The sequence below is a fragment of the Vanellus vanellus genome (assembly GCF_965231255.1).
Source record: "Vanellus vanellus genome assembly, chromosome: 14".
Classification (NCBI taxonomy): Eukaryota; Metazoa; Chordata; class Aves; order Charadriiformes; family Charadriidae; genus Vanellus; species Vanellus vanellus.
The window spans coordinates 2,432,855-2,456,201 of record NC_138919.1 but is presented as its reverse complement, the minus strand read 5'-3'; the positions used below and the strand labels follow the sequence as shown (position 1 = coordinate 2,456,201).

The following is a 23,347-nucleotide window of genomic DNA, read 5'->3' as shown; positions in this document are numbered from 1 at the left end:
ACGTATGAAATTCTACCACCCTCTGGGAGAGGCTGGGCTGTAGCAGCCAGGTGGGTGTGGGGAGCTCTGCCTTTCGTGAATTCCAAAAGAGAAGTTCTGGTATTTGTAATGCATCATTTTATATCAGCAGAAGAATTAAACGTGGCTCCTTATCCCAGACTTGTTGATATTGCTAATGTCTGCTGGTTCCACCCTATCCATATGTCACACTGACGGTACTGTGAAAAGGGCATTGCGTAAATCAGAAGTTCAGCAGTAGACAAGTGAACTGCAGAGAGGCAATTTGTTTTTGTCCTTACCCCCCCAAAAATGAATTCCATCTCCGGTATTTAGCATGTGCAGATATGCAGAACAAGACGGCAAAAGGCTTTTCTGTCCTTTAGAAGCAGGATTTTCTTTCCCTTCTTACTAAAAGATGTTGCGAAATTACTGCTAAAGTTGTTTGTGTGTGTAAAAACTACCATTGGCCCATCTATGACCGTGGGGACTAAACCAGGAGCTGCTGTGGCTTAAGATCCGTGCTTAACTTTTTCTTCAGCTCTGTGTGGACTCAGGGTATGAACTGGACCTCCTGTTACCTGGTGGATGGCACAACAAATACTGGTTTGGTGGCCACGGTACATACGCTGGAAGCTCTGCCTGCAGAGACCGCTAGCACCTATGTTACAAAGAGGAGAGAAAGCAAGGAGTAACGGCAGATCTGTTTGCTTCAAACAGGGATGGGTCTGACCAAAGGAAGGCTGGGTCGTACCCAGTGCTCACCAGCTCTGTTCATTATAACCTGTTCCATCTCTGTTATTTCTTTTCAGGATCCTGCTGCTTTAGAAGCCCACTGTACCTACCTTACCTCGGGCACTGCTCTCGTGCTGTGTCTTCAGAGGCCAAATGCTGTGAAGAAGCTGATAGATTTACTGGGGCCGGAGGATCCTAAACTAGCCCAAGCACAAGACCCCTTCCTCTGGAGGGCTCAGTATGGCATCAATGCAGTCCAAAATGGATTTTACGGTAGGTTTTTGTAAAAGAAAAGTCTGAAGGCTCAGATACGCTAATGAAAAAATATATTAGGTACTGTTACCTCCTGTGTTGTCAATACCGATCTAGCCTTGGCAGGCAGTGGAGACCATTATTCCCTAGAAAGCTTTCATTGTGTTCTTGGTGGCTGAGCTGAGTATGTCTCAAGCTATGAAATATTCTCCCAGAAGATATGTTAAAAAAAAGTTTTTTTCCCAGATAAGCCCTAGATCTGTTTTCCATCAGAACAGATTTCCTTTGATCTCTTCGCTGCTTGGTCATTTTGTACTTTTAGCTTGGTTATTTTGTAATTATCCACAAGAACCCCTCTGTCTTCTATCTGCTTGTGAGTCCACTTCTGATAACTTCATGACCCACTGGCCAATTGCAACCAGGTTTCACAGAGGGATAAAAGACTCCAAGATACTGAGTTCCTGTAGCATCTCAAAACACTAATGACTGGCTAGAGAGCAATGATTCAAAATTGCTGTCACTGAGGAAAGCAGGTAAACTCAGCTGTTTTTCCATGCGGGGAGGCTCTTGCCAGCTGGCACGTCAGCAGAAGCACACCAGCTAGTCAGCATCCTCAGCATGCTGAACCAGCCACAGCTCATCTGCCAGTAGGGAGGGGGAACTGGGATGTTGCAGTGTGTGTAGGGTCGGTGGGATGGGAGATAGCTGAGAGTGTGGGTGAAGGATGGGAAAATCACCTTGGAGAAGAGGAGGCTCTAGGGAGACCTTGTAGCAGTCTTTCAGTACTTAAAAGTGCCTTCAGAAAAGGTAGAGAGGGACTCTTGATCAGGGAGTGGAGCCGTAGGACGAGGGGTAATGGTTTTAAGCTGAAAGAGGGGAGATTTAGGTTAGATATCAGGAAGAAATTTTTCACTCTGAGGGTGGTGAGCCCCTAGTGCAGGTTGCCCAGAGAAGCTGTGGCTGCCCCATCCCTGGAGGTGTTCAAGGCCAGGTTGGACGGGGCTTGGAGCAACCTGGGCTGGTGAGAGGTGTCCCTGCCCAGGGCAGGGTGATTCAAATTAGAAGATATTTAAGGTCGCTTCCAACCCAAACCATTCAATGACTCTATGAAAATGGGAAGCATTGCTGAGAGAGTGGCCTGTAGAGAACCAAGGGTATTGCTTGAGGGGACCTGGGCTATTGCCACAAGGAGGGAAGGATATAATTCAAAAATTCGTGAGGAATTAAGTGTTATTAGTTCACTGCCTGTGAATAGTGTCTTTCCTTAGTGTGGTACTGATTGTGCTGTATGTAGTTAAGGGAATATAAAAATAATAAAAGCAATAGTTTCTATAGACACAGGTGAGCTAGCAGGCACTGTATGCCTTCAGGTTCCGGAAGAACTTCCCTGTCAAGATCTGTTGGATTATTCGGCTCTTTCTATTTTATTCTGTGCTGTCAAATCACTCCCTTTTTGTTCACATCAAGTGGTCTTCTGAGGAGAACTGGTAGGGAATGAAGGAGCCACCATGTACAGCTTGGGGAAGAGAATCAACCCCTTCATTTAGAATCTAGTTTTTTATCAGATACAATCATCATCCTTAGGATCAAGAGCAAACTGAGAGAGATCTCTCATGATTACTCACAGGATCTCCTTCGTGGGAGTGACTGAAGAGCAGGATCTACGTACACAAAAGAAACGGTCAGGGCTCTTCAGCCAATACTTTGCCACTATCAGCCTCTGCTTATTTTGCTCTTAAGATTAATGGATTGTGTATCCAGGTTGTCTTGAGAATGAGAACTTATTGGTCATGGGTAGGAACAAGTAAAATATATCCCAAACTCAAGACAGCCGTGCTACCATTAGAGCATCCCTAGCATACTCAGTTAAAGATCAGTTTATATCAGCAAGAGAGTCTGAGTCTCATCCTGTCTTTTGCTGGGGGCCACAGAGAACTCGCTGTGCTAGAGAAACCCTCAGATATCCGCTTAGGGATTGCCTTCGGATCCCTGCTTCCTTCCAAGACTGGGCTGAGCGCAGAGCTGAGCTAGTTGGCCACCACCTGCCCTCTGCACCCAGATTGCGCGTTGTGTTGGAGCCAGCTATATCATTGGCTCACAAACCCATCCTTGCACACATTCAAGGAAAATGGATGCAGCTGTAGCTAATGTACTCGGTAATTCTGCCTCAAAAGTCTGATCCGGCTACTCTGCCAGGGATGTGTCTGTCCATAAGGAGTGTTCATAACCCTTTGCACCTCCAAGAGCTTACCCTACAATAAAGGTGAAACATTTACCTACAAGTTAAGCAGGAAGAGCTCAATTATTGCATGAGTAATCATTTAGGGGACCGTGGAAGACCCTCTTCATTTCCTAGGAGGGAATACCAAGTTTTCTCAGTTTTGCTCCAGCTGACGAAGATTTCTAGTTAATACCACCTTGCTGAAGGTAGAGCAATCTCCAGCTGCGTGTTTCTTCCCAAAGCAACTGGGGAAATTCAAGACCAGGTTCCAGTGATACAGTTGAACCAAATAATGCGGTTTTAATACTCTGAGTCTCAGCTACAGAGGTAAACCTGCACTCCTCTCATCTCTTCTGGGCCTTATGAAGTCATTGTATAGTGCTTTATCTTGAAGCCAAAGAGCTCTTACGCATGCATCTTATATAGTCTTCTACCTTGAGCAAAGTGAGAGTAAAATGTTGCTAGCTTTGGGAGCATTTGTGTCATCTGTAATGGCATCAATGATTTAAACAAGGAAGATTTGACATAGAGGTACATAAAGGATCCAGCACAGCTTATACGCTGGTGACTTATGCAATCTTAGGATGGGAAACTACTGCGTTAAGGGCTCTACAGCCCCCAGAATTATGAAGTTCAAACAGGGCTGAGTGCTCCAAGAGCAGTAAGACGTGATTCTTTCAATGGGTAGCCTGCAAAGCCGGTAATATTTCAGAGGATATTTGCGTTTTGTGTATTTGTATCCCAGAAGCATGGATCTGTGCCAGCACATTGACAATCTATCTGAACTCCAGTTCTATAGAAATAGCTTTCCCTTCTCTAACATTTTCCACCCACAAATCTCAAAACATTCTGAGTAGTGCTTTATAACACTGTTGCTTTATAGGGAAATATTCAGATGTTAAGCCTGGAGGGACCTCTCAAGTCACTGAGCTCGGTTAATTCTCTCATGGACAACCCCATTATGTATTCCCTTTCATAAGCATCCACCCCAGTTTCATGGTTGTTACAGAACTTCACTGCTCTGATCACTAGAAATCTTCTTACATTTTCAAACTTAAATATAGTCATATACATATTGTATCCATTTGCTTTTGTGCCAATACCTGTACTTTAATTTTAAGTAGTTCTTTTTTCTTTCCTGACCTTTTCCACCCCAATGTGTTTATCAGAAATCAGATTTCTTTTCAGCTTTGTGCCATGTTGGGTCAAACAAGCCAAGGTCTTTTAGTTTTAACTCTTCAGCTGATTCTCCATTCCTTTCCTCATGTTCTTCCTCTGTACCTGTTTCAGTCTCAATTTACCTTTTGTGACTGTAGGTGAACAGAAGAATATACTGCTATCGGCATTGTCTTACACTAATTCTGATTTCTGTTGTAAATCAGAGCCCCGGCATGTTTGACACTTACATTATTGTTATTAAGCACAGATGTTTTACAAACTTGTAGCTCCTTCCCATTCCGTAAGACCAGCCTGCTGTGATCCAGAAGCAGGGGAACAATAATGGGGGATTGGAGCTGGTATTGAAGAGTTTCACAGGCTCCTTAACACAATTCCCCTGACTGCACTGTTAGGAAATAGGAGTCTTGTTTACATGAAGAACAAGCTGAGTGATAACAGGACAGAATCAAAATACCAAGAAGGCAATGGAACTATTCTAAATATAATGGTTTTAAATGTTTGCTATTACTGTACAGAACAGCTGGCCTTTAAAGCAATTACTTCAGTAAGTTGCACATCATCAATCTCTCAGAAAGATGAGTGTGAGTCTAGAGAATGTTTAATTCATGGCCTGAGAGAATCTTCTCATTGTATTTATCTCTCAGGCTCCAAATCCTATCAAATAGCTGTCCGGGATATGAAGCTGTTTTTCCCAGAAGGGCTGTGCTGCGCTGAGTGTCAGACATTAGAGGAGGAAGAGGTAGGATTCTGCCCTTTCCTGAGAAGTATCCTGCTGTGCCGGAGCAATGGCTCTGACCCTGCTATCCCATGCCTTCTTTCCTATTATGCTTTAGATAATGCTTTTTTTTTTTTTTTTTTTTTTTGCGGTGTTTCACCAGCTGCCGAGTTTTCCTTCTCCTGTGGACATTCCTACCACAATGTGTTAACTTTGGATTGACCCAGACAGTCTCGGTGGAAAAGTGCTTTTTCAGATGTGTTTGTTCAGTAACCCGTGCTGTAAATTCAGGAGGGCTGAGGGCTCATGCTTTAGAAGCAAAGTTCTCAGAGTCAACATTACTTTGGAAGCAGGTCATGGGGAGAGACAGCAACATCATCGATGATTGCTGAGACACAGTTGGCGCAGAGGTGGTTTTTTTTTTTAACCAGCTTTTCCCATGTAGCGTTCAGGAATGGAGGTGAAGCGGGACGGCTGATAACGTAACTCGCTGGTTGCTGAATGTCTTACGCAGAGTCTGTACACATCCACGTGCACACAACATGGAGCACTGCCCTATTTGTGTGACGAGGTTGTTGTCCCTTATGCCCTGCCAGCAGAGGCACCAGTCCAGACCAATGAAAAGGGTGGAGCTGTCTCATGTAGGACACCTCATGCTATAAAGTACAGGCAGTTTATAGAGCTGCTGGGTGCCTGCATCCTTCCCTGCCCACAGATAAGAGGTATAAAGACTCGGGGTTTTGCTTCTTGGCTTGTATCGTAGGCAGTGCCGAGAAGCCTACTGGTACTGGTGTGGTCCGCTCCTGCTCATCTGGCCCTTCACGCTATGGAGCTGCTGGTCTCCAATTCAAACCACTGTAATTTGCCAATGGCTAAAACGAAACAATGTCTTTCCTGTTCAACGAGCTTTGTATGTCATTTCTGCTCTGATCATTTTCTTCTCAAAATCAGAGTTTGAAATGATTGGGTTATGTCCAATGAAGGGATGGAAATTTCTGAGCCTTGCTATGTCCGTGTGGCACGGAGGTGACCCAGCTGAGTTAGTCCGAGGAGATTAGCTCTGGAACTGGAAGCAGCTGGCCACATCTGTAGTATGCTTCACTCATGTGGATGTCCTCCCTCCGCAACCCAGTCCAGAGCATCATGACAGCACTGTGCTGGGATGCATGGGTGTGCCAGTTCATTCAAGAGCCAGAAAGGAGCCGCTACACACCACTGTGGCACTGGATAAAGCTGTCAGACGCTCACAGTCCTTGATTTTTCTGGCCATGAAAAGCTGGGAGCAGAGTCCTTAGAAAGATGTCTGGATGTAGGACCTTTAAAAGGATGACAAGATGCCACACTGAATTAAGCCTCAATAAAAAGAATGCATGCAAAATGATCTTGTATTTCTCGACAAGCAGGTGTTTTCTAGGCTGGCAATTATAGAAGTACACAACACCAACCAAAGCTTCACAGATTTCCTGAATCGATACTTAAGAAGTGTTGTCTTTTCTGATTAGGTTGTGGTGTTCACATGACTTGCCTCTCTCTCCCTCCCTTCCCTCCTGCAGATCTATAACCTGAAACGTGACCCCATAGTCGGTTTGGAAATCAACAAGCAGCGCAAGATCATAAAACATGAAACAGGAGGGCAATTCAATTTACTGGGCTCTGAGCAACCATGCAGTCTTGGTAAGGAAACGCGTAATTCTTGTTACAGATTGAGACTGTTATTGATTAGAGACTGTTATTGATTAATTGGACAGCAAGACAAACCATCTGGTGGCAGCAAGGTTTGGTATTGATGTCCTTTCAGAAGGGAAGAGACAACTCTGAGCTGCAAAGAACAGCTCCGTTGGAGTCCAGCCATTTAACTGTTTACCTGCCAGGCCTTTCCACTGCCAGTGCTTTTGTGGCTTTAAATACAGGGCTGTTGAGAAGCGCTAACCTTATCACCACCAGAAGAACAAGCGCTGTCAACGCAGCCAGCGTAAGCAATGGTGCACGTTTCTCTGCTGAACTTTTACAATGTGTTTCAGCACCAACTTGGCCACAGTGGTTTGCGTGTCCCATTTAAAGCCTGCCACGGGAGCAGCCAAGACGCCGTAGTGATGGGTGGTTGTGAGAGGTTTTGTTCTGTGCGTAGACAAATAACAGTTTATGCAGGGAGTGCTTTTGGCAGCGTGGACATCTAACTCTCAGGAACTGAACTGAGATCTCATTCAGTTCCCACTAGCTGCTGAAGAGCTGCCAGCTCAAAATTACTTCCAGTTATCGCTGGTCTGATTTTGATTTGAAATCAAAGCTTCAGCAAGCCTGTCAGTTCCCTCAGATGCCTACGGTTTCCCTGGGCCTTTTCTGTTGATTTGACTTGATAGGCACATATACAACACAGGCTCTGATGCAGCGCTATTTGTGTCAGGACACGTAACTAACACATGGGGATGCTTCCACGTTGAATGGAAGAATGATACCAAGCCTGTATAAACAAGCGGTGACCAGGTAAAGCATCCCTGTGGTGTTCACTGGGGAGCTGACATGTTTGGAACTGGGTCATTCTCATTCCTGTAGCTTGCGTTCTGATATGACTGGCGAGCAGGAGGGCGGGCAGCTGAAAAAAACGCTCCTGCGCTACACCTGATTGCTGCAGTTGTTAATCCCAGCAGTAAAACCACAAGATTGGTGTGTGCTGGCACAAGGGTATAATAAAGATGTTAGAGAATTACAAACTGTCACCTCTCACCTTAAAACCTTACTGCTGGAGGACTTTTGGGTGTTGACCCCGTACCAGCAGGTGAACGAGACAGCACGTGTATGAATGCGAGGAGGATGGTGGTCAGTCACAGCCTCCGCCTTAATGACAGCATAGCTGCTTGGTAGGCACCGACTCACTTTTGTGTAGGGGGTCTCTGAAGGAGGATTTTTCCCAAGGTAATTAATTATCAGTGAATTCTTTCCACTGTCTTATGTTGGCTTTGGGCTATGCCCTATGCATGCTTCATGATTGCTACAAAAATCACAAATCCTCAGGCAAGCTCCTGTGCTTATGTTGCACACTCATACCTCGGAGACTGATGGCATGAAGGTTTAAGACTAAACTGATGTCCACGGTAAGGGGTGATGTCTATCTCGTGACATTACTGACATTCCCAAGCTGTTGTACGAGTCCTGAAACAAGAGCTTGGCAGCTGTGTGTATGTAACAGCAGCTTTTTTTTGAGATGACCAGGCTATTCTGCTTGTAGCTGTCTGACCTTCTCATCTGGGTAGCTGCAGAGATGTGATCGCGTCATCGTGTTTCTGGTGGGGTATGTCAGCTCAAGCTCCATTCAGAGCACAAAGCTGCAGTGAGAGGAGACTCACAGGTGTTCCCAGTCCAAAATACCTTGTGTTGCTATTGCTGACAGGCCGGGTATCTTCCCCCATCAACTTACTGCACAATGGGAAAGGACCAAGCCTCTAGCACAGGTCTGCTGTGACTGAAGCACTTCTTGATTTTTAGAAGAGATCGCATAAAATAAAATAAAATAGCTTGTTGTGGAGAGAGCACAGGTATTCTGCAAGCTTTGTACAGCCTAGTGTTGGGAGCAAATCTCGAAATATGTGCCCCTAATTTCCTGCTGCATGAGGATCTCTTTGCTTTGAAGATGTTTAAGCAGAGTAAAAAGGAAACCAGTGTACATCCCTGATGTGTTTGTGTCTCAGAAAATGTATTTCAAAGAGTTACTGTCCTGGAAAAGCAAGTACACGTGATCTCTGAACTGTCAGGCACAATATAGTAAGCGCCTCCAGCAAGCCAGACACATCATTCACTTTGCGGTCTTGTCTTGAACACTAGAGGTAGCTCTTGCACGCAAAGAAACCTCTCCTTTCAGCAAATAATTATCACAAAGCTTTTCCCTAATGGACAGACAGATTTATCATGAGGAAAATATGAAATACGTTAAGTCTTATGTATGCTGATCAGAATTACATTTTGGATTATAAAAGCAGCTGGATTAACAGATTTCTTTGCTTGGAAGAAATTAAACAGAATAGTATCTCCTGTAGCAAACCAGCAGTTGTCCTTGTCTGACTCCTGAAATGGGGTCACAACTGCTGTCTTGTGATCTCCAGATATGTACACGTAGGCATACAGCAGTTTGACAGTTCAGGATGAGCAATCGCATCTGTGAACATCCCAAACGATATAATAATGCCTGAGTGCCTCTAATTTTCTGGTTACTTGTCTGTGGCAGGGAAGAATTACTGAGAGGGCTAACAGTTGGGGTGGGGGAAGATATAAAACAAGCATCTGTTGTGTTTTGATCTTTTCCCATCAGATCGGCCATTGCTTGATAACCTCTGCCAAACCACTTGCCTCGTATTGCCTGGGATAATTCTTCGGGGTGCAGAGCACCCACCTTATGTCGAACTGCTTGATCAGCTTATTGGCAAAGATTTCACGGTGACTGGAGTACGCCTCACTGTCCTGGACGCACCACAAGCTCATTGCATCTCTGAGACACTAAGCAGGGCAAAGTGCAGTGTCGCAGCAAAGGTATGAAACAGCTGGAATTATGCTTTGCTTCTTTCGCCCAAAAGAAGAGCCTTTTAATGCCGTGCTGTGCTAAGATACCCAGGCTAGCTCTGAGCAAACTTGCTTTGGTGGCAGTATTAGCACAGCACTGCATCTGAGCTCTGATACCACTGGTAAGTAATGTGGGCAGCGTGCCTTGCTAGCTAGTGCCTACCTTGTGCTCCTCTGTCTCTGCTAGCTCACTGCCACCTAACCTTGGCATCGTTCTGTGGGAACCTATCCTTAACGCCAATGGCACATCCCCGTTAAACGTTTCATTCCGTTCACCTATCAGCGTGCAGTTGCTGCTATTATGTATGTTCTGCTGCTGTATCCTGTCTTGTTTTTCCATATAAATGCGGTTTCTATTTCCCTTTCTCTAATCACACCCTATTAATCCTCTTCTACAGTGCTAAATAACCCTTCTGCTTTTTGGACTGTGCCCTGGAGTCCCAGGCAGAGATTCCATTTTGCTCCTCGTTTAGTTGGTGCTGACAGCTCAAGCTGCAGTCCAGCGTGGGGTTTGAGCGTGAGATGTGCTTCTGGAGTGAGCAGATACGCTGCTTTACATCAGCAGAATATCTGGCCCAGGCTGTTTTTCCTCTTTGAGCTCGGTGTAGGAGATGCCCACCGTTGCAGGAGCCGTACTAGGGCAAAGCAGTAAGGGAGAATGCGCAAGAAAGTGCTGTCAGGAGCAGAGAGTAAACAAGGGGGGAAACTACTTATACTGGAAGTAGCAGTCAACAAAGGGCTGTCAGAGACACACAGCAGTCCCTCTGAAAAAAATACAAACATTTGTGCTTCCAGCCTTTCAGTTATAAAAGTCTTAGGCGTTATCTGTAATAAGAACAGGTAAGATCTTTTCAAGTTGTGATTTTATTTTTTTTTTTAAACTGACAGCTTTCCTTTGAAGTACATCTGTGTAGAATAGCAATTACATCTAGCATCCAATTAGTCTAAGCACTACTTTCTTCTCCTGCGGTTCCCCTGAGGATGCCATCCCTCTGCACACGGGTATGTGCACAGCTCTCTAGGAAGGACAAAGTGAATCGGCATGTGGGAAGGAGAGCTGTGGCAGCGGCACTGCTCTCCTGGTGCTGGAAAGGCTTCTTCCCGTCAGAGATTAATTACTCTGGGCAGATCTGGCGTGTTTCCAGAAGGGTCTGGCACTGCTGAGCCAAAGGTGAACATCCCAGCATTTGCTTTCCCTTGCCAGAAGGAAGATGGGCTCCTTCAAGTAATAAGTGTTTCTGCCACGATATCTCAACGTTTACCGTTATCTCCGTATTCCTGCTTCCAGCAGACTTAGTGACTGAATAACACACCTAAGTAACCTGCTTATTTTCACTTGGAGAGAAGGGAACAGGAATAATAGTATGCCATAGGAGCGGGATAACTAACGGTTCAGATGTGATACTCTTTCAATTTGAAAGAGTCTGTTGCTTTGTGACTTTCATCCCCTCGCGCAGCACACGAGCAGTTATCTGTGCTGTCAGCGGTTCATCGGTGAAGCTTACAGACTCATTTAAGTGGATAGCAACACCAAAGCGCTCTGTTCTTCCCTCTCTTGTAGTGTTCCCTCTTAATGGACGGTTTGTGTCTGGTGCTAGCAGCACAGCGAGACAACGCGGTCATTTGCTTCGACTCCCTGCTGAACAGGTAAGTGAGGACAATATCGCTTTAACAGCGCTGTCTCGACCCCCTGCTAGAGAGCTTTGTGATCTGCAGGAGAGCAGCTGACTTCCTTCTGTAATTCCTTTCCAGTTCAGACTCCCATGAGGTCAGGTGCCACTTAAAGGCAGCCCGTTCTTCCGAAGTTATGTTGTTGTTAAATGGGTCAATACCTCAGAGCGCTCCCCAGTTTCAAAGTCATGTATCCTATACTCAGGACCTGAAATACTGAGATGTGGTGTTTGTTAAGGACGTGGAGTGTCTGTGAGGCTTGGCCGCGTGGTTCCACAAAAAAAGGGAGTTCTCTGAAATAAGGGCTCACATTGGGAATAGACCTGCTGAGTCAATAAGATTCCTAGGAGAAATATCTTAGCAGATTCTACGTTTGCTATGAAAAAAAAATTTACTTAAAATAAACACCAGAGAGTGAAATCAAAAATCCGCCTCTTAAATAAATCACCAGAAATGCTGGGTAGATGATTTATAAGCCTGGTAAAACAAACAGAACCCCTCTACAGGGACTGATTAGTGAAATAGAATGATTATCAGGCCAATTAACCCACTGTCCCCCAGAGGGAAAGTTGCCTTACACAGGGGCTGGTATTTGGCAATGTGTTGTGTAGTTCATGCACATGGTTTCCTCTGGGAAAGGAAGCCAAGAGAGTCTTTTTTTTTTTTTTTTTTTTCCTGACACATGCGGTACAGAGCAGTCCAGCAGCCACACTGATAAGGCTGTCATGACTTTGGCTGTACCATCCGGAGGACTTTCAGATTCAGATAAAGCTGTCAAGGGGACAGGAATACGGAATGCGAGGATGCCGGAGTTTACAAGCATCAAGCATCTGCGTTGGTACACACCTTGCACTTCTTGTGCCGTGATGAAATGTTACGGTGCTAAATCACAAGGCCACACCTAGTTGGAAGAAATTTCATCGGTAGCTTTTCAAAAATGTTTTTAAGCTAATGACAAAATTTAAATATTGCTCCCATTCATTTAAAAATCACAGCCTTGGGAGCCACATCCCGAACCTTTCACCCAGCAAGGCAGAGCACTAAGGCGAAGCAAAGAGCAAGTTACCCAAGACCTTTCTAGTGAGTTTTGTCCCACTCTTTCCCTGGTTTACAGGAGGGGGTGGGGGAGTAAGCTGTTGGGAACCCCAGACATCACTGCTGAAGGTAGTTCTGGGAGAGTGGCTGTCAGAGCCCACCTCTTTATTTTCCCCAGGCTTTTGCTCATCGGAGTCAGGGGCACTGTGTAACAAGCAACACAGTGTAGCTTTTCTGAAGCTTCACTTGATGCGTTTCGAGATTGCCAGTCTCGAGGCAGCACCCCCAAAGCAAACCTCACAGTGGCTTCTCGCTGCCGCTCACAGCGAGCCAAGGGGCCGAGACGGGAGCAGGGAGGACGAGGTGTGGACTCTGCCAGTCTCGGCTGTGTCTCTCACCCGTCGCTCCGGTCTGTGTCAGTGTGACTGGCTGTACAAAGGATAAACTTCTTGCCGAACTGCAAAATACACGTGCATAAATTGTGGCTGTTAGGAGGCGCTCCCAAATGGCAAGATCCACTCTGCCTCTTACCGCTCTGCCAGGACTAGTGATCACACAGCCGTTTAAAACCAGCTCTACAAAAACATATTTGCCTTCGTGATCGATGATGCTGGTGGAAGGGAGGGGCAGCGAGGTGTGCCCAAGGATGGGGAGGAGGGGAGGCAGGGATCCTCGGGTAGATCAGCTTTAACCAACAGTAAACTCATAGGTTTATTGTATCGTAAGCCACCATACTGTTTAAAATCAACTTTGCAAAAATCTTTGAAAACGCAGCCTGACTTAACTAGTGTCTCATAAGGACACTTCATTCTAAGACATCTTCATTGCCTGGTTTATAAACATTTCAAAATAACATCTGAGGTTAATTACACTTATGACTCCATCAGCAGGAGCCACGTGACCTTTCTTGTACTGAATAAATCACTGTATATTTATTTCACTCTTACTGCCACAGCCCAGGATTCCAATACCGGCACAGGTTCTGGCCTGCATTTCAGCTGTGTTGCCGAAGCACCACAGTGTAAGAGATTTTTTTACAGCCCCGGGAGCTGATTCACATCTGAGCCACATTACTTAGGCTTTGTGCCACGGGGAGAAACGTTGCCATCTGTGTGGAAGCTTGGGATGTGATGTCAGAGATGGGCTGTGATAAGAAGGAGGAATCAGGTGTGGAGAGGAACAATGCGGGCTTTGCTACTATAACTGCTCGTAGTTCGGAGCCTATTAAAGCCTTCCTAAGCCAGCTCTAGCGGAGGCACGTCAAGGAGAGACATTCAGTCCCTGGAGGATGTGCTGTGCAGAGCAGTTGTCTTGAAGACAGACACAGACCCTCATAACTGTGTAGTGATTATTGTTCGGGAGCAGCCGTGCCCGCTCTGCCCGTTCTCTGGACATCTATGAAGGCGTTATTTCTGCACCAAAGGGCAGGAAAAACAGAGAAAGGGACAAAATTTATGCAGGTGCGGGGCACAGAAGCAGCCTGTGAGTTTGATTGATTGCCACAAGCAGAGCCAAAGTAGGAATCTGGGAGAATCTGGGAGGGTGCCAAGGGCAACGCGTAGGGCAGGGTGAAGTAAGTGTTTGGAAGAGGTGAGGGAAAGCTGAAGCGGAGTCTGAGAGCAGTGGGGACCGGGGCAGGGGGAGAATCCAGAGAAGGAAGTGACACAATCCTATCCGTAGAGAAGGAAAAATGATGTGAGACTTGCCTTTCTTGTTCTGTCAGCATCCGGTTGCCTGGATCTCCAGCATAAAGCATTTGAATTTTCCCTGTCATAACTTGTTTTTACAGCCAGATTTCCTAGCTGCGGGGTGGCAGAGGGAAGAATTTACAAGCAGATTCAAAGCAGCTCCTGGAAGAAAGGCATGCTCTGCTTTTTATGCATGACAAACTAGATTTAGCCGCCTTAATAGGTGATACTGATTTAAGAGTGATTACTCCTCTATGGTTATTTGAGCTTTTAAAAAGTACTTTTAGATGCCCATAAGATTGTTAGGACCTAACTATACCGTGCACGGTTTTTAGGAACTCACCTAATTAACGTTGCATTGAACTCAGTAAGCAGAGTTTGACTAAAGCATGCTGAAAACGTAGCTGCATCAGAAGAAAACCTGGGTGTAGACTGGGCCTTATACCTCCCTGGTTTTAGGCAAAGTCGTGCAATCAGAACAAAAGTCAAGTGTTAAGGAACTTAGCTGGATGTTATTCATTTCGATGAAACGTTCTTACCAAGTGTTAATTGCTGTTAGCAGGGAGTGATGTTATCCCTACAGGAAGCTCATCCCTGGGAGCTTTGGATGGAAAGGAGGTGTAGAAATCAAAAAATGAATGCACGAGATGTAAAACCTTGGAGCTGTTGAAAACCACCAAAGGGAAAACTGTTGCCAAGCACAATACCTGGATACGGGGGCAGGGAGCGGGGAGTGGTTTCCAAAGGCTCTGGAGAGTTTTCAAGCCTAAGACCCTGAGCAGAGAGTTAGTTTAAAAGGCAATTTTGAAGTTTGTGTCTTGCATTTGAATTTCTCTTTCTCTCTCGCAAGACCACATGTCTTGTGGTCAACTCGTGTGGCTTGAGGTGGACCAGAGCAAAACAAGGACTGGTGAAGCAGACCCTGCTGCTGAAGGCAGCTTGGAAAGTTCTGGGGTTTGGGAAAAACGCACTTTATCTTTGTTGACCAAAAGACCCCTGCACAGAGCTAAACTATACATTTCTGTGTATTTCCCACTGCCCCAGAGACCACATTATGCAACAGGTCATTACTGTTGTTTGAAGGCTTATATTTTAAGAATCCAAATCCATTTATACAAAGCTTTGTAAAACCCAGGATTTATCTGTGTAAAGAAGTTCAGTAACAGATGCACATGGCCAGAGCTGCTGGCACGGAGCACAGTCCTCCTCAAAGCTAGGTCATCTGCAGTCTCTAACAGTTTAGATGGCAAAGTAACACTGCCTTCCGTTTTTCTTTACCCTCAGTGTCTGTTGGCAGAATCAGTCAGTCCTGGACACTGCACAGCACCTCCTTTATCCCCAAAACGAGAAACAGGCAAGTAGAGAAGTTTATAGTACGTATATGTGTGCTTTGTTCCCCTGTGACGAATGAAACTTGCTGAAATTGTTTGAATTTTAGCAGAAAATTTCAATTTGTGTGAGACAGAGGTGGTGCACCATGACAGCCCTAAGCCTTGGCTTATACTGAGAGCCTCGCACATGGTAGAAGGTGGGACCAAAACCCTGTCAAACTGTCTTCCACGTTACACCAGCAGCACTGCTTTGAATCAAAATATTTTGAGCCTTTGATAAAGATACAACATTTTCTGTAGATGTCAGCTACTTTTTATAAAAAAAATCAACACTTGGGAAGATATCTGTGATTCCTGTCAAAAATAAATGACAGGAAATGTTCATTCAGCCCTACTGCCAAGCTGGCACATGTCCTATGTTCGGGATGTTACGTTTCAGAAGCCCAAGTCCAAATGGCAGATGACAAATTAAGCCATTAGCCATTCCAGGGATGGGCTAACTGAATATTTTCTCAGTAGCTCATCCCAAGAAAGGAACCGCTAAGCTCCAGGTTTTTCAAGGCATGTGGGCACCCAGTGGGAATAAACTGCACAAACACCTTTAAAACTCTGGCTGTAATCGTCAAAATTTAGTACAAAACAAACAAGAGATTTGGATACAGGAGGCAGTGCCTGAAGAGCTCGAACTCGGGGAGTAGAACTTGGGGAGAATGAGAAACAGGAGCAAGTGGACGAGCCTCTCCTGTGGATCCCTTTTACTTCCCAAGAAAACCCAGCAGGAGAGTGAGATGTGTTTGTAACCTCATATAGCATATCAGAGCCGCCGCCTGCAGTACCAGCGCTCTAAGGATTGAGCCTTAAAAGACACAGAGCCCTCTTTGAAGTCTGCATTCCTGCTTTTAACGCAGGCAAAACTACCCCAAAGTTCCCCAAAGTCGTACAGCTGCTGTTTTCGGCAGCTTTCCCTAAGGCGCAGTAAAATTCTCCCCGGGCGTAGCTGGGACTGTATGCGCTGCAGTGCCTGGGCAGGTCTGCCTGCGCAGCTCTGCGATAGCTGCAGGGCTGTCATAGCACAGCGCTCGCTGCTGCCAGGGTGCCAGGCTGTTGCCAAGTAATGTGACAGGGCAGCAAGTCCAGGCTGTCTTCTGATTTGCTTTGAAAAGGACATTACATATCTCCGGCTGACATAAAATCCCTTCTGCTTCACGGCTGTGGGGAATCAGCCTATCAGAAAGAGGCTTATAGTACTTGCTGTGACAGATAAGAGAAAAAGCAAATATGCTCAGCCCTTCTCCCTGCTTCTGGCAGCCTGGGCCACCGAATCAAGCCCCTCCGGCGCTGGTGGAAGCAGGGGCTACTCACACCAGTTCAGAGTTTATAGCACGAGTCTAGTTCTGGGACAGTGGGGGGGGTGCATCACTTCTCACCGTGGGTTACGAGAAGCACAGTGGGAAGTCGTGTTTATTTTCAAACGGGTCTTTTGCTCCAAAGTTCAGGGTAGGTTTAGAAATCACAGAGCGAGATCTGAGGAGCAAGCTCACCGGGGAATGACTGTACCTCAAAGGATGTCCCTAGAAATGATGGTTGATCCTCTGATCTCTCGCTAATGAGTTTATGAAATGTCAGCCAGGCTTTCCAGGTCAAAGCTAATGAGCAACAACATGATATCAGGCAAAGTTCAGGAAGGTTAAATGAACATGGATTTCAAATCCTCGTGGTCTGAACAGAACTGCGGCGTTTACTGGTGGAGTCGAGCTGTGGAATAAAAAGGAATTTCATACTTGCTCCCTGTGTGGTTTGAGACTAGGCAATAGGGTGAGAAATCAGCTCTCCAAATGTGGACTATTGCAGTGCTGATATCTGTGTCTGGGCTAGTTGTCTTGCCTCCCTCTGCGGTCGCTGAGAGAAGCAAGCATTTCTGTAGCACTTTTCACCTGCTCTATTTGAAACATCTGTCGTAGGAGCAGACGGATTCGTGCTTTGGAAGTTCCTCACTCTCTGGCAGCGACGCTGCAAATGCCTGTTCCCCGTGCAGGCTTCTCTTGGGCACACACAGAGCAGCTCACATCTGCATCCGAGCCACATTTTGTTGGTGCCACCCTTAGGGGCTCTTGAACTTCCAGAGGGGCTCTGTGAGGTGGTCCCAGGTGGGACCCTGCACCCAGGCTGGAACCTGCCCAGCGATAAGAGAGCTGTCGGGGAGCGCTGTGCTCAGCCTCGAGGCTGGGATGTCCTGTGGCTGAACAGCTTCTCCTCACATGCAGCCCTGCATTGTGGCTGGCATGAGATGGTGAGGCTGGGGTTGCCGTCCCTCAGAGGCGGTGCCGTATGTCACTGACCTGCCACCATTACCGGGTCAGAGCAGGGAGATGGCACGGTCTCTGCACAGCCATTCCTCAGTAAAAGCCCACGGATGTGCAGCTGAACCTCCGCTGGCAGGCAGCACTAATCCCTCTGCTTTGCCTGGAGCCCTGAAGCTCTTGCCAGCAGCCACAGTGGCTGCTCCAGCATCTCCCTCCCTGCAGAAACCTGGGACTGGAGCAGAGCGACACAGGGAAAACACATCCTGGCTGCTCTTGGCATGATCCTTAGCCCCTTAGCAGCAGGTAGAAGGGCTGGAGTCCTATAAGAGATACTTAAAAACCAAAGGAGACCTAAAAACCTAAAGGAGAGGCAGAGTGCTGGCGGGAGCAGGACCCTGAGGACAGCGTGGGGTGGGCTGTCAGCACGGCGTGTATAATGCTTTAGGGGAAAGTGGTGTTCATTAGCGCAGTCAGAATTACAGACTGGTCCCGAAGGCCTTGGCGCTAAGCTGGCATCCCTATCACCGAAGCAGCCACGCCAAAAGAACCACACAGGAGTGAGGTTTGGGAAGGAGAGGCAGAGCAGCTGGGGGAGGGAGTTAGATTTCCCTCTTGGCACTTTGCACGTTGTTAGTTTTCTTCAGTTCCTTGAAAAAGAGAATCTTGAGGATGGCCAAATGATGGTTACAACTGGCAGATGTTTCCCCACTGTGGGATGCTCATCGCCACCTCTGTGCTGGGATTAATTCAGCCTGGTAACCATCCTTACTGTGCTGCCTGCCTGCAGCACGCGTGAGAATCCTAGCTCTGAAAAGAGGTTTCTTTGCAACACAGAGAAATCACAGCTCTCCCCCAACCCCTTCCTTCTTTTCTCCCCAGGCTGGAGAGCTGCTCTGTTGTCTTTTTGACTCCCTGACGTCTGAGAGCATCCACCGAATTGAATCCCAGGATTGCTAACCAAGATGGTCAAAGCTCCCGAGCAGCCCATGGGTGGATGCCACTGCGAATATCCGTGCAGGTGGACACACAGGGGACTCCCAGCTTCTAAGAGCACTGATATTTGTTTGTCATTAAAACATAAAGTCTGAAGTATGGTATTAGCATCGGTACGATAAATGAGAGTGGTGGGAGGAAGGATCAGTGCCCAAGAACAAATCTTTCTGAACTGTAGCCCTGGTTTCTAGTGGAATGCATTCAGAGACAACCTGCTTGCATTCATGGAATAAGGTTTGGATCATGCCTCTGGCTGGGAAAAACTCGGGAATTAAAGTAAATCGGGGCAGGGATTTGCTGCTGTCTTTCGGGTGCCTGGGGACTCTGTCTTCCGCGGGCCCCAAAGACGTTATGGAGACTCCATTTTCTGCTGCTCTCGAGTTCTTTGAGTCAAAGACAAAACCACAGGAAATAAAATGGAAATAGTCTGAGGGAAGGTTGGATCCCTGGAGAGTTCAGTACACCAGGTAGAGCTGTTGAATAAGATTAAAAGCTGGACAGCTTAATGTTCGCTCGCCTCTGCTCTGGCAGCCCCGTTACCAACTGTCTCTGCCCAACCCAGCTCACGTGCCCTCCCACGGGCACCCAACCAACTCTTGTTCCTCCTTCTACAGCAGCCGCTTGTCCTACTGCAATGCCTCCTTGGCCGAGTCCTTTCTGTGAGCTCTCTGGCAAGGAAGCTGGCATTAATATGAAGGTCCTCAGTCTTCCTGGGACCCACTAGGCAAATTCAGCTCCTTTAGGGAAGACTCTTCTCAGCTCAGGAGGCCTCATGTTCCTGTCTGCCCTAGTAAGGCAAAGGCACAGACACGCGCGTGCATCCAGCTCCAGACATCACAGATGTGGCGAAGACGGCCTCTGTGCGTTCTCTGAGCCGTAGCAAGGCAGAGCAGCGTGCCGCTGGCTGGCCAGACCACCTCTGGGTGCTGCTGGTGGGGTGAACCCCTTCTGAGCACAGCCTTTCCCTCTGCGAGAGCCTGGTACAAGTCCTCCTCCTCCCCAGCCGTTAGCTCACACAAACTCTGAGAATTCAACACCTCTCAGCTCACTGTCCCCTTTCAGACTAGGCTGAAAGTGTCCACTAAATCCAAAAGCTGTTGGAGGTCTGGCCCTGTGAGCTCTGCTTCCTCAGCTGGTAACTGTCCTGCCTCAATCTCTCTCCATCTCTAAGCCACCTTGAAATGGCAACGAGAGATTGTCATGGTCAGCGGGTTGAGTGGAGATGGGAAAAGGGGACCTGTCCCAACCTTGCACAGCAGTTTGGTGTCAGAACTTGGAATTATCCTCCAAACCTCTGCTCCCTGACACTGTTCTGCTGTTTGGGCTTTACGGTGGGACCGAACATCTCCTGAAGAGAAGCTCCAGAAACACGGGCCCACAAGGGAAGCAGGCAGCTGCCCCGGTCCCCTGGGGAGGACGGGGTCCCAGGAGTCAGCATGATGGAAAAGCCTGCTCTGCTCCTGCAGCTAAGTAGGCCATTTCCTGCACTCCAGGCGCATTTCTGTCATGCTTGTAAGCCGTGTACGGCTTTGAAACAAATGAAAATTAAAAGGATCCACCCCCAGCACTCAGGGAATTTGATCTGAAAAAGGAGCATGTTGGAATAAAAGGCAGCCAGATAGCAGCTGAAGGACAAGGCCCTGCAGAGCTACGTGCAAGAAAAGGGCATGCGAGGCCATCAGCAGCCCTGCGCCCCACCAGCGTGGGGCCACCAGTGCCATGTCCCACTCGCCTGCACCCTCAGACCTGTGAAAAACGGGATCGCGGGGAGCTGGACATCAGGATGTGATGCCCTGGCGGCAGTCAGCCTGGGGAGGTGACATCCCGTTCGGACACCCCTGGCCCTGTCCGTGCTTGCCAGCAGGCAGGAGCTCTGCAAGCTTTGCAGGAGGAGTTCGCCATGTAAAAAAGCAGGGACTGGCACGAAAGGCACCTCGTAGCACGTCCCCTGCCAGACAGCCCCACTGCTGAGGCTCGTGCTCTGTGAGCATCCATCCACCAACACGCAAAGCCCCGTGCCTCGGTTTCCCACCCATGAAATAGAGGTAACAGCTCTGCCGCATCCCCCCGGGCACTACGGCAACATCATAAAAATGGGGCAGCACCCAGGTATTTGTGAGCGAGAAGCTGCTGCGGTGTCTTCCATTCCTATTTTAAAGCCCAGCTAATTAGCCTTGCCGTAACAAACTACCACGCCCTGCACAGAGCAAGGGAAAGAATCATCCTCTGATATTTCCAAAATGCCAGGATTCCATAAATAACCTCGTCAGCCTTTCCTCCCGGAGCGCCCCGCTCCTCTCCGGAGAGCTGACAACCCGGAGCGCCGCGGACCCTGGAGGAATCAATCCCATCACCCCGCCGCCAGCTCCAGCTCCGTCAAAGGGAGCTGCGGCTCACACGCTGTTTTTTCCCTGCGAACTGCCACAAGGCAACCAGGATTAGCTAATCAGAGCTGAGGAGCAAATTAATGATTGCTAGAACTAGGAGAAAGGCAGATTTGATCGGAGATTGCCAGCTTTGCAGCTGGCTCCTACTTGCAAACAATTCATTTAGATTATGAAAGCAAGAAATTGAGTACAAAACCCCCTAGATTGTTTGCTTCCTAGAGAAAGAAAAGAAAAGAAATGGAATTTAGATTAAAAATTATGCAGAATAGTATTAATTCCCCACCCTCTTGTGCCTCCCCTCTTGCTGGAAAACCGGAGCTAATCAGAATTTAGCATTGTTCTGCTGCCAGTGTCAGAGCTGCCTCAATGGAGGAGAGATAAAATACAGTAGGTGGCATTTGGCGTTAACTCCTTAGGGTCCTGCCAGAGGAAAGATGGGAGCGCAGCGCCCGGTGCCGCCAATCTCCCATTTTCCCGGTGTGCTCCGGCCTGATCATTGCCTCCCTTTGCTACGGGGGTGCGTCGGGGCGCAGAGCAGCACCTCATCCCGTGCGGGCATGTTGTCTTTATTTGCCGTCCGGAGAGCTCGGTAGCTCTCGTGTGAGCCCTTCGCTCCTCCTTAGAGCGAACTGATGTCCCGAGGGATGCAGAGGTGCTGGGTGCTCTTCCCTGTCGCAGGCGCAGGCAGCGGAGAGCTGTGCTCACGTCGCAGCTTTCTAGCTCGCTGTGTTCCCCTCTGTGCCAAGGACGGATTTAACTAATTATCAATTAGGCCTAGAAATCGCTACCTGGCTGCCACCGGCAGCAGCGGGACGCTGATATCAAGTCGGGTGAGCGGAGGAGGGCTGTAACGGTTCCCTTATCAGCACCGAGCAAGGTGCTCTCCTGCTCTGCTCGGCCGGGGAGCGGGCACCGGCTCTGCCTTTCTCCGGGCAGCCCTGGCTCGGGGTCGGCGTCCAGCCGCTGCCAGGAGAAGGTGGGGTGACATCTCTCTGCTGAGCGTCTTTCAGCCACCAGTGCAGGCTCAGCAGCTGCTCAGAGGTTTTGCAATCTGGCCAGAGTGGCTCTTCTCCCCTACCCCACCCCCGAATTAAAATGACAAGGAAAAACCCAAAATAAAATTAATGACCTCAAAGCAAATCTTGTGGGTATTTCACTTTGATGCCCCCCATCAACCTTCTGCTGTATGAAGCAGATTTGAAAACATGCAACACCTGGAATTGAAACGACCCCCTAACACCAGCATGCAGATTTGATTTGGGCCAGAATAGTTCTTTTTCTTTTTTCTTAACATTTACATTCACCCCGAAAAAATGTTTCTGCTCCAGCCCTATGCGCATGAGCCCTTCTGAGCACCAGGGATGTCTCACATCGCCGCTCCGACCTGCCAGCCTGAAAATCACTCCACAGCAAACAGGATTTACTGCCCTCCCTGTGAACTCCATAGGCATGGCCTAGAAATTGGGTGCTGGTTTTCATCTCCGGAGGCCCACGGCTGGCTTGGGAAGCAGGAGGAGCTGACGGACCTGCTGGAGCTGTCCCCGGGCCGGCCGTCCTCACCAGGCTGGATGATCTTGGCCCGCACGCTTCCCATGCTCACAAACATTTGCTTTGCTCTAGCTGGCATAGCTGTCAGCACCTCTCTCTTGGCCAAGAGCTGCCACTGTTGGATTTCTAGGTGTCTCTGCATCTAGAGGGCTTGCTGGATCACCACCCAAAAGACCTGGCTGTGCTGGAGAGCTGAAATGCTTCAGGCATTAGCGAGGCCAGCAGCAAGGATGAAGATACAGCAGGGATGGTGGCTGGTCCCCGCCGGGGGAAGCGTGTATCTCCTCCTCATCCTCCCAGGGTGGGATCAGGACCTGGGCTCTTGTGCCAGCCCTGTCCCATCAGGCGGGCAGCCTCCCTTTTCCGTTCCTTGATCTCCATCTTCTTGGGGCACCATCTCCCAGGCCCCTCGCAGCAGGAGCCGCTGATTAATTGGTACTTGGCAATTCCCCATGGAGAGGGGCTGGAGGAGCACAAAGGGCGGTTTGTCTGCAAGGCTGCCAGCTTTGATAAAGCGGGGCCGGGGATGACTCAGATGTGGGTAATTAAACTGGTTGGAACAGCGGATGGCTCAGGCTGAAATACCAGCCTCGTGTGCGAGGAGCTCTTTGAACTGCTCTAACTGGGTCATGCAGGAGACCGGTACTGGCAGCACCCTGTGCGGGTTCACCTGGCCCCGGCGTGGCCACGACCCAAGGGCAACACCACTCCCTGGCCCAAGAGTGGCCGGGTTTGCCTTGT

The 23,347-nt window shown here is 48.1% G+C and overlaps 1 protein-coding gene across 1 annotated transcript in view; it reads left to right on the top strand.

Annotated features, from left to right (window-relative positions):
- DNAAF8 (dynein axonemal assembly factor 8) overlaps positions 1 to 18,751 on the top strand; it is a gene marked incomplete at its 5' end in the record, with an annotated part of 95,515 nt that extends 76,764 nt beyond the window's left edge. The window contains 7 exons of the mRNA XM_082490428.1: positions 810 to 1,005; positions 5,029 to 5,123; positions 6,653 to 6,773; positions 9,403 to 9,620; positions 11,212 to 11,297; positions 15,329 to 15,398; positions 18,558 to 18,751. Coding sequence (XP_082346554.1) covers positions 810 to 1,005; positions 5,029 to 5,123; positions 6,653 to 6,773; positions 9,403 to 9,620; positions 11,212 to 11,297; positions 15,329 to 15,398; positions 18,558 to 18,635 — 864 coding nt within the window. The 3' untranslated portion in view covers positions 18,636 to 18,751. The remainder of the gene's footprint in view (positions 1 to 809; positions 1,006 to 5,028; positions 5,124 to 6,652; positions 6,774 to 9,402; positions 9,621 to 11,211; positions 11,298 to 15,328; positions 15,399 to 18,557) is intronic.
- Between the last annotated feature and the right edge of the window lie 4,596 nt (positions 18,752 to 23,347).